The sequence below is a fragment of the Canis lupus genome, chromosome 10 (assembly GCF_011100685.1).
Source record: "Canis lupus familiaris isolate Mischka breed German Shepherd chromosome 10, alternate assembly UU_Cfam_GSD_1.0, whole genome shotgun sequence".
NCBI lineage: Eukaryota > Metazoa > Chordata > Mammalia > Carnivora > Canidae > Canis > Canis lupus.
The window spans coordinates 45,507,398-45,526,825 of NC_049231.1; the positions used below are offsets into that span (position 1 = coordinate 45,507,398).

The window sequence follows — 19,428 nt, forward strand, 5'->3', positions numbered from 1 at the left end:
AGATTAATTCAGGTTATTGCTTAATGATAAAGTTGGGATTTGTAACCAGGACTTTCTCACTCAAAACTCAGGTTCCTCTGAATTCTCTTCTCAACTAGGTCTCTACCTTTGGACTTCCACGTCTATCTTTTCATCAGCCAATTTTAGCAAAACCCTAAGTCAGTTTAGCCAGAATCCCCCACCCTCTGTATCTGATAAAATTCCTCATAGCCTACCACCCCCAGGTGATGTCTGGTCACCAACCTGCCTTCAGCAAGAATCCTGTCAAGTGAGTTTAGCAGAATCCCCCTTTACTCCTGATGTTTCCTCTTAGGAATTTCCTATCCACCAACCCCACCCTGCTCCTTGGCTACAAATCCCCACTTATCCATGCTGCAGTCATCGCTGAGCCCAGCTCGACACTGAGGCCTCTTTCCCCTAGCAAGAGTCACCACTTTCCAGTCCAACTGGGGTTTTTTTTTGGACAATCACACACACACATACACTCTCACTCACATACACACACGCACACAAACCACAGCACAACTCTGAAAGAACTCTCATGAAACAGCCCTTCATCCCCAACTAGTAACAATTAGGCCTCTTACACTACAAACATGAATAGCACCCACCGCGGTCTATTGTGGCCACGTTAGACTTGGGTAGTTCAGTGATCAGCCTCTGGATCTGGGTCAGAGTGTTGCAGGCTTCCTCCATCTCCTTCCAAATGAGAAACACGTCCTCTCTGACTCCAGCTCCTGAGAAGAGAAACACAACGTGAGTGGGCGGCTCTGGCAGGCCCAAGAACTCTCTAGCAGTCCCAGAAGCTTGCCCACCCCAGCCAAGTTTCTAGAACATTTCTGAACATCAAATTCCACTTTCCCCACTAATCTGAGAATCATAACTAAAATCCCTAAGGAAGTACTGTCATCTCAAGAAATCATAAATGCCGACTTTAGGATTCAATAAAGCTTTGTAAATATGTGTACCAGCCATATTTTAAGATGAATTCTTGAGAATACCCAAGTAAGGTAAAGAATAAAATTATTCAAAAGCACCTAATAAAAGCCAGGGTGAGGAAGGTAAATTCAATGGCATGTGAAAGTAATAATTCCTAACCTTTCTTAAGCTAAGATTTTCCACTTCTCTGAAAACCACCTCACAGTCTTTATTTTCCCCTAATGTAAGAAATGATTCTTTGGCCTCCTTTTCTGGATCTCTACTGTCTCAATTAAGGATTAGGCTTGGCTGTGTGACATTTTTTTCAAAATTATATGGCTTCTTAATATAGATATTAATCTCATTCTCACAATCAATAACATTTTATTCCACGAGTAAGAAGTCCAGGCCATAACAGATGAGTAGTTTCCAGAGATTCCGGAGGGTGTAGGAGCAAGAGGGAAAGGGATACGACCATAGAAGTGCAACATGAGGGATCCTGTGGTGGTATCTTGACAACATCAATATCAATGTGCTGACTATGGTAATGTTCTATAGTTTTGCAAGATGTTATGACAGGGGAAACTGGGTAAAGAGCACCTAAGTATCTCTATTAGTTCTTAAAACTCTGTGTGAACCTACCATCATCTCCACATACCTCTTGACTAGAGCCTGTTGTGCACATGAGGCCAGTGGTGACTCCAAGAGGCCACAAGAGAATCATCTATTCAGTGGCATCCCTGGGCCCAGCTACTGGCCTGGTACTACTCAAGGCAGCTCAGGGGCTACCAGGGAGTTCTAATATGGTTGCAGAGACAAGAATCTAGCAGATGTATTCTCTAGTTTTAAAAACTTCATTCCAGTTAAAAAACAGCTTAAAAAACCAACTAACTCAATTCACTGACTCTATACAGTCAGTTGAGAGAACTCTGACGATGTTATTAAAGTAAGCTAGTCCAAACCCTTTAATGATAAATACCTTTGAGGGTACCTGCTTTGTGCTTGGGCCTTTCTAAACATTGTCTCTGTCTCTACCACAGCTCTGCAGGCCAATTCTAATCTTGTCCTCATTCTACAGCTGCATATAAACTGAGGCAATATGCATTGTTCAAGGTCACACTGTCAATGAATGTCAGAGTAGGGAGTCAAAGCCAAGTTGGCATGACTTATCCCAACTCTGCCACCCTGAATAGTTGCCCTAGAAAAGGAATGGATAGTTATAGAATGTCCCTGCAGCCCCCTCCTCCCAGCTGCTAATAAGATCCCACCTACCAAGCCTGTCTACATAACAGTCCACAGATGTCTGACATCCTATACCCACAGAGAATGAGAGACTACCACCCCCAGACCTCTAGGGGCTGCCCCCAGGAAACTCACCTACCCAGGGTGAAAGGACTAACTTTAAATAACCAGGACAGACCAGGGCAGAACAGGATCGATGTTTCTAACTTTCAAAAGTAATCAAGAAGGGCAGGGCAGAAGTAAAGGGATACCAGGGATTTGGCTCTCCCAAAGTTGGCTAGATCGAGTGAGAGGATTAAAGCTATATTCATAAAGAAGCAAGTGACAAGCCCTGACAGAGATGGAGGGTCACTGTGGCTCTACGGCCATTGACAGCCCAAGGGGTGAAACGTGATATGTTCCCAGTTCCATGCTGGAACTCCAAAAATATCACAAACTGCTGCCAAATGCAAATCATAAGCCCACAGGACTTTCTGACTGCTGTAAAAGCAAAACTGACTTCCAGCTACTTATTGTAGCACAGAGGTGTTATGTAGCAGAATCCTTTCTTTAAAAGTTTCGAATGAGTCAAGGCTTTCCATTTTCCCCAGACTTGCTAATAATGTCTTAAGAGGTTAGCAACGAAGGGAAAATTCAAAGAACAGAACTGGTCTTGATGATACAGGACAGTGTATTTAAGGGTCAGCAATGGACAGCATGTTCCCTGTGCAGGTGGTAGTAATCAAATTATTGATACACTGGTTTAGTCATTATAATCATGCACCTACAAATTCCCACACTAGTGATCAGAAAACAAAGCAACTCAAAACTGTCCATTTAACTGGGCTTGCTTTAACAATAAAACAAGTGAAATAAGTCAATCGGAGGACAAACATTATATGGTCTCATTCATTTGGGGAATATAGATAATAGTGAAAGGGAATAGAAGGGAAGGGAGAAGAAATGGGTAGGAAATATCAGAAAGGGACACAGAACATGGAAGACTCCTAACTCTGGGAAATGAACTAGGGGTGGTGGAAGGGGGGAGGGCGGGGGGTGGGGGTGACTGGGTGGTGAGCACTGAGGGGGGCACTTGACAGGATGAGCACTGGGTGTTATTCTGTATGTTGGCAAATTGAACACCAATAAAAAATAAATTTATTATTAAAAAAATAAATAAATAAAACAAGAAAAACAGCAGAGCAATAAGAAGCAAATCTTAGGACATAGAAGTTCTATTTCATTATTCCACAGGCAGTGAGCAAGGGCTGCCATTTTTATCAGGGTCACTTCTAAGGGACTTAGCTGGGATGACAGACAGTTGCAGCCCAGGGAGATAGCCCTACTGAAGACCAAGAGGATGGAGGACAAGGCACAGGAAATCCCAGTATTCAGAGAGCTTTATAAATTTGAGATGCCACAGGCTAAACCAGAGAGGAGACAAAACCACAATAAAGCCATACGGATTTTGATCATCAAGATACAAGCCAGTCAAGATCTGCTGTGCACAGAAGAAGGATATGGTTCCTCAAAGAGACATCCAGACAAACTACAAAATCTTCCAACCCAAACATCCCCCTCCCACCCCAAGCCCTGATATCTCCCATGTGCCATGAGGTAGCAATTTGAAGGCTGACAGCATTCTGACACTAGCTGGGAGAGAGAGGTCGCATTAAGCTGCTGTTTTTCATTAGCACCTGGTATTGATTTCTCAGACTGGCTGGTTTAACAAATGAAATGAGCCCCAGGTCAAATATATTTTGATATGTCAGGGGAACACCACCTCCTTGTCAAATCTTCCATGTCTCACCTACAGGATAAAGTCCAGTTGTCAGAGTCCAATTCATTAATTATTCATTTGGCAAATATTTGTCGAGCACTTACTATGTGGTGGACGGGCACTGCCAGTGCTGAGGGCCCTGTTTGCAATCGAGTCCAGGGTTCAAGGCCCTACAACATTCCCTCTAACGCTCTGCCACATGGCGCTGTCCTCCCAGCCCTCTAGGATTCCTGTACGCCACTATCTTCACCACCAGGAACCTCAGAGCCCTCCCCTGCACTCACCCTACCCTTCATTCAGGCACTGTTCAGTCTCCACCATCAAGCTTGGCCCAGCCATCCCAGACTGTGATCTGCCTCCAGCTCCTTCTCAGTCCCGTGGAAGGAATTAGTCAGGACCACTGTTCTCAGTCATTTTTGCTGCCAGGACACACTCTTAGGTCCGCCCCCCACCCCATCATTAAATAGGCTCATAGTATATGTAATTCCTGGCTGCCTGTCACCCCCACCTTCAATTCCAAGGAAGACAAAGAAGTATCAGCCAGTGATGGTGAAAGAGTATTTACATGACCTTGAATCCAGTCTAATTTAAGTCAATCCTTCATAAACATGACACTTTATTTTTAGTATGCAGCTGCTTACAACATAGCTCACCACTCAGCAGTATGTCCCCAGTCATCCTGCTGTCAAGAGCTATGGTCTAAAGCTTTCCTATGGTGTGAGCACATCGGCTTGGATTACTGCCTGTGTTCACATGGGCTGACTTCACTCACTGGATGGTAAACGTCTTAAATTTAGGGACAGTGTCTTTTCTTTCTTTGTATCTTCCACAGCACTTAGCACAGGATCCAGGATTCAGCAAGAATTCTTATCCTTCCTTGTTTTTATTGTCCTTATTACAAAGAAACAATGACTGAGCACCTAATACATTCTTTCCTCAGAGAATTGCCCTGCCTCAGGATTGACCTGCCTTAGGTCCCAATATTGCAAGAAATTCTTCTGAGTAGCATGTAACAGACTCACATCATTTAAGCATGACTGTGCCCTAGGTATTCCAGATAATAACATGTCGTGTCCTCAAACAGTACGTCCCTTCCTTTTTAGATCTTCCCTGCCACAGCTACACAAGGCTCCTCCCCACATATCTGAAACACTAGCACTCCAAGGGCAGGAGAGGAAAGGCAATTCAAAAAGCAGCTAGATGTGACACTGCTCCCAGGACAATTTAATGTACCACAGGGAGAGGGCAATCCAGAAACTAAAAGCCCCATCAGCAACCTTGACTCCCAGACCACTCCCTAGTCCCAGTGCAGCTCATCTGTCTGTGATCCCTCCCCACTGCCCAGGACTCCTCGGTGAAGATCTGACCTACGTGGGTAGAGACCGCTGTCTGCTGCAGCTCTAACCTCCTTATTCAGCTGTGAGACTCTAAAAGAACTGAACTATCAAAAGGCAGTACTTTCAGGGAGAGGCAGCACGTGCTTCTATTTACAGAAAGCAATGCAATGTCTTTTTCTAACCATAATAAACTAGGAGGTGAATAAAATCCCCAGAGATCTAAAATTATAATAAGGGCCCAGTGAAAGGGGAAAGTGACATCTATGAAGGTAATGCAAGTGGTGAAATCAGTAGTTTTTGTTGCAATGGAAAATCCCCAGTTACTTGAGTTAAATTCCAGATTAAGATGTTTTGGTGTTGAGAGGTCATAGAACAGTTTCTGGCTTGATCTGGCCCCACCGCCCAACCACTGAGATGTGTGGGCAGCTGCACTCAGTCACTCTATGGAAATTAACCACTAATTTATTTAAAGAAAATAGAGTCATTTCACCAAATGGATAAATATCTAGCATTTCCCTGGAGCAATGAATATATATGTCTCACAAGGGCCACGATGTCTTAAAAGTAATTTCAAACACCAAGTATGGGCAACTCTTAATAAGTGGGTGTGATACTATCTCCTGAGGCCTCTCTCTTCTAAGTGGAACATTGTAAAGTACAAATGTAATGCAGTCTCACATCCAATATTCACCTAGAAAACGTGAATATAAGCCATCATTATTCTCCACCAAACTCAAGAGGAAGGTTGGCCCCAGGCTCTGGGTGCTACTGGGCAAGCAGGGATAAAGACATGGGCACAGGGAAAGAGAAGCAATATCTAAAGAAACAATGCCCAAATGCCCATGGATAATGTTTAGCTGAATAAATCTATTCAATTTAGAATAGGCAATACCCTTTAAAAGGCACCAAATCAAGAGGTGTTTTAATGAAACAGTAAAATTCAGGAGAACTTTATGAGTTTCCTTTAAAGAAAATTTGTTAAAACTCTTGTTCTTCATCTTTTCCATCAAAGAAAGGCCTGAACCTCTCTTGGTCCTAAGGGACCTACAGTACACAAAAGGAATGCATTATGGTCACAGAGCTGCTCCCTCGTCTCTAACCCTTAATTCTAACCCTGAATCAACAGAGAAATAGTAAGGTGAGAGCTACTGTTTGAGGGAGCAACCCCAGGCTTGCATCTGCTCAGCCACCTGTCCTCAACAAAAGCCCATTTTTGTGAAATAGGTCATGTGGGCTACCAGGGACTGGGTCTTACTCACAAGTTTTAGCAGACTAATTATTTTCTTCAAACTCACAAGACACTGACCTAGGACCCAAGGAGCCAATTATTGTAAAAGATCCTCTTCTCAATAGGACATCTTCTCAGAGAATCATTATTCACTCAGTTATTCAACCAAACTCAATCAATATCTATTATATCTGGGCACTGGAAATACAGAATGAATAGGAAACAGTCCAAGCTTTTGAGGTGCTCTTACTCCAGTGTAGTCTTCCCAAAGTGTGATCCTCAGTACCTGTGTCAGAACCCCCAATGTGCTTATCAAAGTGTAAACTCCTAGGCCATACCCAAGATACATTCTAGGTTGGAGGGGGGGATCTCCAGGAAATTGTACTCTTAAAAGCATTCCAGTGATTCTTTTGCAATGAAATTTGCAAAGTCTTAGTCTAAAAGGCAAGATAGGCATGCAAACAAATTATTTCTATACAAAATAGGCTTGGGGAAAAAAAGTTAAGTGATTTCTGGGAACAAGATTCTAATACCCTGATGTCCCTATTCCTTCCCTAAAGAAGTGTTCTCCAAAGAAGTTAGAGCTCTTTTTCCCTTTAGAGTGCTGGAGAATCTCTGACATACTGTCTTCTAGATACCCACTCCAAGCCATTCTCACGATATGGTTCATTACATGCCACAATTTCTAATAGTGCTGTTAATTTTAGATTAAATGTCTTTTATATTGCCTCCTTTATAATGCATAAAGGAGGAGAAAAGGGGGAAAACTAAAATTTACTTTGTGCCTACTATGTCCCAACCACTGTGCTGGACACTGAAACATACTGCCTCATTTATTCTCACAATGATCACATACGTAAGAATCATCACCCCCATTTCACAGATGAGCAAAGTGTGGTTCAGAGAAATTAAGAAACTTAACCAAGGCCACACAGCTAATAAGTAGCGCAGTCAGGATTCAAATCAGGTCTGTCTGTCTCCAAAGTTCCCCATTCTCTTTCCAACTGAACACTGTCCTTGTGTATCCTCATAAATGATCACAATACAAGATCTATGTAAGCAAATCTTATTTGTTATGTGCTGGTTGTTCTTAGTTTCCTTCAAGGGGCTTATAGACTCATCTCTTTCTGGGATGAAAAGCACCTGGTCTATAATTCAGATATGTAGGTGATGATGGTTGGTGAGCTGTGTCTCTGAGGCCAGGGCCTAATGTGAGATTCTGACAAGTAGCAACACACACCTGCTGGTTTAGCTGGTATCTGCCTGCACTGGGATTAGCAGTCACCCACAAGACAGCCTCATGGGTTATTAACTCTGAGAGCTCTCAAGTGTTGGATTTCTGCTATCTGCATGTTTGTCTCCCTTATCCAACTGTGATTTCCTTGAAGACAGAACTATGTTTATCTGTTTCTATAACCACTCTCCCTGATACATCCCTGACAGCTGGTAGACACTTCCAAATAGGCTGTTCCAGAGCATAAACTTCCTAAGGAGAGGGACTTCCTTTTTCAACATGTATCCCCAGAGCTCAGCCTGGTATTTGACTTTCAAAAGCAAATGTCCCCTCAAATCCAGGGCAAGTTTATTCAAAGGTAATCAGAAATTGACACTAGTTCTTTTACCTAGTAATTCATTTTAATTTTTAAGAGATTCTTGAGGGATTACTCTATGCCATATATTTTGTTAGGTGATGCAAGATGTCTGGATCCACTCAATTATTTCAGTGGGATTCTAAAAGATTGATTGTGTTGGTGACCAGAAAACTGGGCTGTGCCCACCACTGCCTGGTGCCAAAAAAGGACTACAGTGAACAGTGGAGGCATCCTGCTGACAGGCTATACTGCAGCCAGGAGCTGAGAATAACAAAGGAACCTGGAATACAAACCCACTATAGGGGAAGGGATACAGGGGTTCCCTGCCATGAAAGTGTCTTACTCTCTGGTTAGGAAAACTAGGCCTTAACACCTACCAGAGGTAGGGAAAAAGAAGGTAGAGGTGGAGGTGGGAAATTCTTAAATCCTAAACTGGGCTCCTGGAGTTATGGTGGGAAAGGACAACTTTTAAATCAACAAGCAGAAGTATAATCAATATTCTACAAGTTTGGGGTTTCCTGAATAGGAACTTTGTCTTTTATTCCTTCAGAATCTCCTCCTCAGCCTTTGTGAGCTTCTAAAGACACAGAAGATGTTGAACAAATGCTTGTTAACTAACCAGAGCACCATCTCACAGAAATTCAAGGCTAACCGTTATTGGAAGGAGCAGGACTCCAGAGATAATTAAAGTCTCTCAGCCTTGAAAACTGTAATGTGACAACAATTTTGGAAGTGCAGATGCTCCAGCATCATCCATTGAATTAAACTGAGTTCTAGGGAGAAAGAAGACCTCTGAGAGCCTCCTGCTGTCAGTAAGTTACAATCAGTGCTTCTAAATTAAATCAGAGATTAGAAACAAAGAGGCAATGCCAAGCCTGAGTGATGGGCCAGTAAACTTTAAATATCTAATTAAAGATCGGAAGTGCCTTCCAAGAACACAACTTGGTTATTTTTTCTCTCCAAGCCTAACAGCCTGAACATATCTTAAAGTAAATAAAGTTTGGTTTCATAATATTTAGTTTTAGTTCATGCATTTATCTCCACCAACACACACAGAAAAGTACAGTTTCCAAAGGTAGAATCAGCCAAATTTTTACAGCTATACCATTTTTTGACTTCAGAATAAAACTAGCTGATCTGAGCAGCTTTTTTGACTCCATTTTGCCAAGAATACCAGACACAAACAAAAACATTCTCAGAAAAAACAGTGCCTTTTCCTATTACCTGATACTCCTTTTTATTTATTCATTGAAAAGTGTTTTCTTGGAGTCAAGAGCCAATATGGTGGTGAGTACAGTGAACTGTTTGTAGTTCCACTCACTTAGAGGCTGGCCAGCGAGCGATACAGAGGCCTAGGGCAGTGCTGCTCAGTGGCAAGGACGATGAGGAATTCATTACCAATGCTTGACATGGGTACAGATATAAGTGAAAGGTGCTGTGCTGCCCATCTCTGACCTCCTGGAACCATGAGAGGGTCCTGAGCTGATAGCTCTTTTGGTTGTATATATGAAACCATGTTGAAGTTACAACTTTGCCCCAATTGTCTAGTTTGCCTCCTCCTCTTCCTCTTCATTTTTCTCCTCCTTCTCCTCCTCCTCCCTCCCCCCACCCCACTCCTCCTCCATCTGCTCCTCAGGTATAAAGTGTGATGCTCTGGGTTGAAGTGGGAGCTCTGAGCTCTGACCCTGGCTGTCAGCCTGGATGCTCATTCTACCATAGGAGTGTCTTGAATTTCCAATTCTGAAGAGCCTGACATCATAGACCATCTAAATTAAGTCCACTTTCAGTGTCATCAATCAGTCTAGATCCCAGGAGAGCTACATCAATGCCAGAATTCTTTCCTTTTTTTAGCCTGATGCCCTTAAGTGGACATTTTTACTCTAACATGATTTTCTTTTTTTTTTTTTTTAAGATTTATTTATTTATTCATGAGAGACACAGACAGAAAGGGAGAGGCAGAGACATAAAAAGAGGGAGAAGCAGGCTCTTCACAGGAACCCGATGAGGGACTGGATCCCAGATCTTGGGATCACGACCTGAGGCTAAGGCAGATGCCCAACCACTGAGCCACCCAGGCAGCCCTAACATGATTTTCTTATTGCATATTTACCATTTTAGTTTAATTAAATTTTTCAAGGATAAAACAAGAAAAGAGAACCAATATAAAATATGAGGCCTGCTCCAAACCCAAGAGAACAGAAGTCTTTTTCCTTCCTAAAAGGGAGATCCCAAACCACCAAATAGACCCCTCACTTGAGGCTCATAGGGCTTTCACAACCTAAGGAGTGGCCAGCTCCCCATAGGATTAGGACCATATCCCTTAAAAATTAAGATATAGTCACTGGGGGATCCCTGGGTGGCTCAGCGGTTTAGTGCCTGCCTTTGGGCCCATGGCACGATCCTGGAGTCCCAGGATCGAGTCCCGCGTCGGGCTCCCTGCAGGGAGCCTGCTTCTCCCTCTGCCTGGGTCTCTGCCTCTCTCTCTCTCTCTCTCTCTCTCTCTCTCTATGTCTATCATAAATAAATAAATCTTAAAAAAAAAAAAAGATATAGTCACTGGAAAGTACCAGCTACTTCCCCCAAAGAGCAATAACCCAGACCCCATCCAGAACAATCTACACAAAAGCTTCTGAGAATTGAAAACTACCACATCCAATTTACAACTATTCTTGCACCATTCGAGCTTCTCCCTAAGTCCAGTCTGACAACAGGAAAGTAGGACAAAGGCATGGAGAAAAGGCCCCATAGTACAGTCCTACTTACTACTTCTACCAGAAGAATGGGTACTCCCGTAAAAATGGACTTTCATCCTATCAGGACATAGTTGAACAGTACTGTATTACTTCCTGGATCCAAATGCCAATTCTCATCCATCATTGTGAATGAAAATAAAATGGTTGGGATCCCTGGGTGGCGCAGCGGTTTGGCGCCTGCCTTTGGCCTAGGGCGCGATCCTGGAGACCCGGGATCGAGTCCCACGTCGGGCTCCCGGTGCATGGAGCCTGCTTCTCCCTCTGCCTGTGTCTCTGCCTCTCTCTCTCTCTCTGTAACTATCATAAATAAATAAAAAAATTTAAAAAAAAAAAAAAAAAAGAAAATAAAATGGTTAATATCATGACTATTCTAAAAATATTCTTTATGACAGAGGCTTTTGTATCATGTCAAATTGTTTTACTTTCTAGAACCAGTATCTGCAATAAAAGCCCACTTGGAATCCCAAAAGGAAACTAACATTAACTGAATGCCAACTTTGCACTAGACATTTCCATGTGTGTTACATGTTTTAATTTTCCCAAAAACCGTATGAGGTAAATGCTGTTATTACCATTTTTACAACTGAGGGAACATAGTTTAGAAATGTTAGGTAACTTGCTAAGGTCACACAAATAGTTAGTGGCAAAACTAGGGTTTGAATCTAGGTCTAATTCCAAAGTTGATTCACTTTCCAGCAGCAGTGTTTTCCAGAACCAAAAAAAGAACCACACAAGAACAAAAGATTGTGAAAGCTTCCATTGCTGTTAGCAAAAATTTACTTCCCTCCCCATCCCACTGATGTTGGACTTAGTTATGTAATTGGCTTTGGCCAATGGAATGTTAGTGGACATGACATGAGCAGGGGCCTTACGTATGGCTGCATGGTTTGGCCTGGCTCTTGTGCTCATGCTATTCATGACAATAAGAATATATCCTGGATAGCACCAGTTAAGAAAGGATAAGTCCATCCTAGATTTACCAAACTACAGTTGACCTATAGACCTGTGATTAAGAAATAATGGCTGAATCTTTCTAAATTTGATGGAAACTATAAACCAGCAGGTCCAAGAAGATCAAAAACCCCAACTACAAGATACACATCATTAGGATTAAAAAGGAATGGTGAGAGGCTTCAGAAACCCAAAAGGAGAAAATAGAAGGGAAGAGCCAAGGAGGATGTATGTCAGTTTTTTCTCAACTTCCAGAGGGTCAGTAGCATTTAAAGTCACTCCTAATGAAAAGTGTGAGAGAAGGGCAGTAGAAGGAAATAACAGAAGAGCTGAATTTTCATCCAGGCTGATTGGGGAAAACCAAACACAGGGCTGGCAGTCAGAGGATCCCAGAGGGCAAGGGGAACAAAAGGCTATGCCTCGTCCCATAAAAGTTCTCCCATAAAAGAAGTCCAGGAGGAAGGTCTTTAGACAGCTCCTGGCCACAGAATCAGGGTTAGAGGCAATCTCCTCTTGATCCCTGAGGTGGGTAGCCACCACCATCTGCACAACTGCTCAAGAGGGCTAACGCAGGACGTGCCACAAACCCTAGTCCCCTTCCTATCCTCTCTCTAAACATTCTTGACAGTCAAAGAAGATTGACCTTAAACACTTGGGAGGTAATGTAAGAACAACTTAAAATGTCATGTGCTATTTAATGTACCATCCTAAGCAGTCTCTGTCAAAACAATGGAAAAGCTTTCCATCACCTGAAAAGAACATCCTAGAAAAATAAACAGGAAAAACTTCAATGTGGAGGGAAATTCTTCCAGGGAATTAATACACATACAAGAACCCAAAGCAAGAGCAGAATAAAGGACTATACATGATATATCAATTGTTGTCTTTGCAACGAAATAAGAAACAAGACAAAATTGCTCTCAGCCTACAACTAGTTTTTACTTTCTTAGAGGAAGAGACTGATGTAAGGAATTACCCCAAAATACAAAGCCTAAAAGTTGGTAATAATTCATGCATAATTAATTTATTTGCAGATACTACTATAATTTCTTTATTAAACCCATTATGAGAAAGGCAGACTCCTATAAATATCTACTTGCCAATAAGTATCAAATGTCAAAATAAAATGAAATCAGAATTTGTAGCAATGCATCTAGTTTACCCAGTCTCTGTTAGTTTATGGTGGAGCATTCTAAATGACTTTGGAAACTTTAGAGAATAATTACAGCCATCTCTACTTGATGATAAGTAAAAATGCCAACGTTATTCTCCCAAATTTTCTTTAAGGATGTAATACACTGACAAGCTGTAGTAAGCAAACCACTGATACAGCTCAATCTTTTGTTTTGCTTTCAAGTTGTACCACTGGACCTCCCCAAAACTATATTAATAAATAGTGTGCGAAGAGGACTGGAGAAAAGAAAAAAAGAGAAAGGAGGGAAAGAAAAAGGTATCATGTACAAAAAATAAAAACCTTAAAATGTCCATGGATATTGTGAGAAAACAAGTAAGTATTTACTGAAGCACAGAAACCAAGCACACGTGCTCTCCCCTCAGAAGATTCAGTCCGGTAACACCCAAAATGAAGATTTGGATAACAGCAGATTTGTTTTTCACATCTACAATAAATATCCAGGGCAGGATGAAAGACCAATTAATGTCAAAAGGTCACCACCAGAAAGGAAAGCCAAGAACAGGAAAGGGCAATGGAGCAGGGCAGATGGCCCAGGAGCAAGCCTACACCCAGGGATGCAATATATTACAAAGGAAGCCACAGACATCAGTGAAGAAAGATAAAGGTTCATGAGTATGAATGATGTGAATTCAACTGTTAGCTATTTAAGGAAAAATCTGTTTACAATCCTTACATTACACCACACCTCAAAAACAAATCTAGAGGGACCAAAAAGATCTTTGTTTTCACTTTCAATTCAGGCCATAAAGACCAAAAGGAAAAGATACGGAATCACAAAGAAGTTACAGAATTGACAGACTGAACTTGCCATGCAAATTTTAAGGGTGCATATAAATGATGGCCAAAATGAAAAGGAAAACAATAACTAGGATAAACTATCAATAAGTAATAATACTGGTCAGTTAATGTCATTAATATACAAAGAGTTCACGTGATATGATAAGAAATACAAGACTTAAATGGGCAAAAGACAATCAGGTACTTCATAAAGGAAGTTAAATACAAAAATGTCCAATTCCACTAGTATTTACTACTAATGACATTAGTTTCTTCATGGAAGAAATTCAGATATAAATGAGATAACAATTTTTATGCAAATTCAGTTTCCATGAAATGGAGATTCCCCATACACTGTTGACTTGAGTTATACCAACTTAAAACAGTTTTTGGAAAGCAAGTCCATGTAAGAGACTAATCAAAATGTTCAAACATGTTGATCCAGTATCTTCACTACTAGGAAATCTATTCCCCCAAAAGTCTAAAATACAGGAGGAAATACACCACAGAAAAAGATAAGTGCTTTACTATCTCTAATAGCAAAAAAAATTCAAACTTACCCAAATGTCCAACAACAAGTGATTTATAAAATCATAGTATACCACTTTAATGAAGTACAAATGACCCTTAAACAACATGGGTTTGAATTATGTGGGACCACTTATACACAGATTTTTTTTCAATACAGCACAGTACTATAAACATTTTCTCTTATGATTTTCTTAAAACATTTCTTTATTCTAGCTTACTTTATTATAAGAACACAATATTTAACACATATAACATAAAAATAAATATGTGAATCAACTGTTTTTGTTATCATAAGGCTTCTGGTCAACAATAGGCTATTAGTAGTTAAGTTTTCAGGGAGTCAGAAGTTAATGTGGATTTTTTACTGCTTAGGGTTTGATGCTCTTAACCCTTGTGTTGGTCAAAAGTCAAATTGTGTATCTTTTAATATCACTTACAGAAGTTTTATAAGAACATGGAAAAATACTTGCTATGATATTAAGGAAAATGCAATATTCAAAGTGGCACATAATATGATGCTGATGCTTTAATTTTCTTTTAAAAAGTATACAATAAAGAACACTGGAAGGAAATACACCAGTCTGTTCAATAGTAAAAATCTCTGGGTGGCAACAATATTTATCTTCCTTTTTCTCTGTATTTTCTAAATTGTCTACACTATGCACAGTGCAGGAAAGCATAATGTTTATGACAGCCTAGGCTCAGACCTTCTGCTCTGTCTCTTTACCAGTCATGTAACTTTAAAAAAGAATTCAAAGGCTGTTTTTCTTTTGAAAAATTGGAATAATACCACCACTCACTTCACATACTTGTTTTGAGGATTAAATGAGGTAATGTATATAATGCACCTAACAACACATACACACACACACACACACACACACACACACACACACACGTTTTAATCATTTTGGGAAAAAACCCTTTAAAGTAACAAGAGTTAAACACTGAGCAGGTCAGTACACTTTATCAGTCTCACCCAATAATTAGAAGTGATATATCATGGTTTCTAAGAAATAGTGGGAAGGGAAAAAAATGACCTAAAATGTTACTTTTTTAAAATTTACAAATTGTACTCTTTAAAACACCAGAATTTTATGCCAACCTATTGGAAAATATTTTGGAATTTGAGAAGTTGATAAAAGATGTGCTAAGTGTTCAAATGATACTTTATTAATTTTATATAAATAAAGTGACTGGTAACATAATACATGACACATAAATGGGTGACAAGAAAAAGTGAAAGATACTGTCCACTCCATACAAAAGATGAAGACATCAGGTTTCACGTTGGTTTTAGAGCTCACTTTAATACATCTCTGAACATTCCAGACTTAGTCTTTACTTCCAGGATAAACACAACTATATAACTCAGTATCTTTTCGTTTTCCTAAAGATTATGGGGGGTGAGTATGAGAATTAAAAAAGAAAACACATTTGCCTTCTTCCACCAAACATCCAGCTAAGGGTTGTCAAGAGCAGCTGAAATAGGCAGAAGCTGTGAAGTAAGCACAGAGAAAGTGCACCTGGAATGGTCCAGACAGCTAGGGCAGGTATTAGAAAGTGGAGGACCCACCCAAAGTCAAGGGTGTGCCTGGTTGGCAACACTGGATACTTGAACCTCAATGACAAGGGCTATAGCAAAAGTCTATTTGTTAGAGAAAAGCAGAAGAGGTAAGGCTTCACAAAGTGTCACCCAGCACAGACTTACTTGTAGGAACCTCTCTCTCTGAGCAGCAGAGAAGCAAGCCTTTGAGCAGTGAAGCACAGACCCCTGCCTCACTACCTCCCATACAACCTCCATACAGATATCTATCTTATCTCTCTTTAGTTATGAATAATAAAAAGGATGCACACAGCATCCAAACAAGGCTACTATAATGAAAAAAAAGAACAGCAAAACTATCAAGAGATGAGTAATATTCACTAAAAATGTTATCAAGAAACACATGAAAAATTATGATCAATATTTCACCATAAGTTAAAAAATATATATGAAGCCATCATCTCAAAGAAGGAAGAAAATGAAGCAAAAATACAAGAACTCAAGAGTAAGATGGCAATAAACAGGAAGAGATGAAATATTCAGGAAAGAAGAAACCAAATCACAGATGAAATTGGTAGAAATTCAATGAAGAAAATATACTATGGAACTCACTGTAAGAAACCAGAGAAGGTGAACATGAACATAAGTATTTTTAAAATATTAGATATTAAATACATAAAATTCAAAAATAAAATAAAATATTAGAGGGAAAATGATAGATATGATAGTCCATGGAAATCTATCATACCTTACACAAAAAATGAGTCCCTGAAGAAGAAAACCAGCATGATGCAAAGGTTAAGAGAATAAACTGAGTCTGAATCTTAGCCCTTTCTGCTATATGAATTTGCAGAAGCTTCATAACCTCTTTGTCTTAGTTTCTCCATCACTAAAATGAAGATAATAATAGTATCTACTCCACAGGGTCATTATAAAGATTAAATGACTTAAAATTTGGGTTATTTATTTATTTATTTATTCATGAGAGACACAGAGAGAGAGAGAGAGGCAGAGACAAAGGCAGAGGGAGAAGCAGGCTCCATGCAGGGAGCCTGATGTGGGACTCGATCCTGGGACTCCAGGACCACGCCCTGGGCCAAAGGCAGGCTCCAAACCACTGAGCCACCCAGGGAACCCAATGACTTAAAATTTGATAAGAGACTGGAATAGTACTTGGCACATACCAAGCAATGTCTAAGTTTTTCTTAAATTTGAAAATAATAAAAAATAATTTATACTTTAAAATAATAAAAACCAATGAAACAGAACAAATATTTAAAGATATAATTTGGGGTACCTGAGTGGATCAGTGGTTGATCATCTGCCTTTGGCTCAGGTCATGATATTGGGGTCATGGGATCAAGTCCCACATCAGGCTCCCTGCTCAGTGGGGATTCTGTGATTCTGTGATTATAGACTGGTTTCCACAGGTACACACCTCTGTCTATTCCCTTGACTGATGGGATTACCTCCAGAATCACAGAATCATAGAATCTGTGTAGAGGATTAGGAAGCTAAAGTCCACAGATTCTTCAGGAGCCAGCCACCAACACAAGGAGACCCTGCTACCTGCCCATCTGACTCACTTCTTAACCTGCCATCAAAGAGGTGGCCTGGGACACATGCCAGGAGACTACGGGGGAGGGGGAAGCCTGGCCCAGGCAAGAACAGTGAAAGTACTACCCAGTCCTGGAGAGGAATCTTTTCTTTAAAAAAAAAAAAAAAAAAGTGCTTAGAATTCAGGGAAGCTCAAATGGCTCTGTTTTATTTTGCTTATGGATGAGATGAATATTTCATGATATATAAAGACCATGAAGAGAACCCATCCTCATTAACTAGAAGGGAAGTCCTGCCGAAGGGGGGCCGGATGGCTCAGAAGAGCTCCCGGAGGCAGCACCACACTGGTCCCACAGTAATTAGGCTCTGTTGGTACCCCTCCTCCTCTCCAACAGATAGTCAAGCCCAGAAAAAAAAGAAAAAGAGGCAGGACACCTACATGGAGAGAAGCACGGGAGGAGAGTGCTGTTGCTCACTGCCCCGTGAGTGTGAACGCAGGCAGGGACCCAGTCAGCTCCAGGCAGAAAGCTGAGGGGAAGGATGGCTGTGAGGATGGAAAGCACAGAATCACAGCTTCAAGTAGGCGTCATCTGCCAGAATTAATCTCCCACAATTCCTATATCTAAACCAAAAATCCTGTTCTCCACAGTGAGGAGGGCCCATCTGGGGGTGATGGAGCCTGCACTGGGAGAAGGCAGACTCTCTAAGGCAGGAAGTCATCCCCAGAAGTGAAAGGTAAGGAGCCCACCCAGCGCCCAGGTTCCCACATCCAACTCCTGAGAGCCCGGCATATTATGACCTGGCCATCCCAGCGCTGCCGATGGCGGAGAGCCCAGGGCCATTCAGTGACCTAGCCCTATCTTCTTGCAGGTGGCAAACCATTCCTTTCTTGAAAGGTGGAGATTTGCTTCAGAAATGTAGATGGCTGAGACCATGCCATGACCTCTCCAATATCACTACTGCACCCTACACACACACACACACACACACACACACACACACACCCCTTTCCCTTTGTTATTACTGTCATTACATTACTCTGTGATTGCAGGATTCAGGGGATGTCCACAGCAGGGGAAAAACAGTCTGCACAACTCTCCCTAATGTGTGAGAAAATGGGAATGAGGTAGTGACAAAAATAAGACTATGAAATTTTTAACAGCTCTATCTTGCATACCAGAGTTTATAAAGAGATTCTTGGCTGCCCTGGTTTCTGGACCCTTCCCAAACCATCACTAAGAGATGCTGTCCTGTTGGTGGTGACTCATTAGCCACAAGCAGATGCCTCACAAGCAGCCTGAGAGGGGAAGAGCAGCAGAGGAGGGTCAGGAAAGAGTCCTCGGAAAGGTAATACATGTGCAGAGGGGATGGAAAAACCCAAGTAAAGGCAGTGGGAGAGGCATCTTTGAGGGCTCAATTTAGAGTGAATATGTGTTGCTCTACAGAGGCAGCAAACATCAAGACAGAGCTAGAAAGTAGGGGCCCTATGCAAAAGTGAGGTTACATGGTGGGACAGGATTGAGCAAGCAGTAACCATGCTTGATTGATAAAAAAAAACTTCAGCAAGAGCTATAAATGTACTCCCAAAGTATTTAAATTTAAAATACCATCATTTCAATACACCTGTATCTTAATTCTTCAATACTTTTCAACTATTTTAATAACCCAGACACAATCATTAAAAATAATAAATTAGGGCAGCCCGGGTGGCACAGCGGTTTAGCGCTGGTTTCAGCCCAGGGCATGATCCTGGAGACCCGGGATCGAGTCCCATGTCAGGCTCTCTGCATGGAGCCTGCTTCTCCCTCTGCGTGTGTGTGTGTGTGTGTGTGTGTGTGTGTGTGTGTCTCAAATAAATAAAAAATACTTTAAAAAATAATAATAAATTAAAACATGTATACAGAGGCATACATTTTTCCCTTTACCCCAGGCTCCATTATGACTTAACACATCAATGCCGGAGCCTGTCTTTATTTAAAATTGTGACATTCTGATCACCATGGCTTTTTTAGCATCAATTTTGAACTTTTAAAACACTGCAC

The 19,428-nt window shown here is 41.1% G+C and overlaps 1 protein-coding gene across 8 annotated transcripts in view; it reads right to left on the bottom strand.

Annotated features, from left to right (window-relative positions):
• The window catches only part of VWA3B (von Willebrand factor A domain containing 3B), a 229,576-nt gene that overhangs the window by 178,193 nt on the left and 31,955 nt on the right, over positions 1–19,428 (bottom strand). For all 8 annotated transcript variants that reach the window (XR_005365788.1, XR_005365787.1, XR_005365789.1 and 5 more), the window contains exon 8: positions 612–737. Coding sequence is in view for 5 of the 8 variants with exons in the window: in XM_038551081.1 (XP_038407009.1) it covers positions 612–737 (126 nt within the window). In the remaining 3 variants the exon portion in view is untranslated. The remainder of the gene's footprint in view (positions 1–611; positions 738–19,428) is intronic.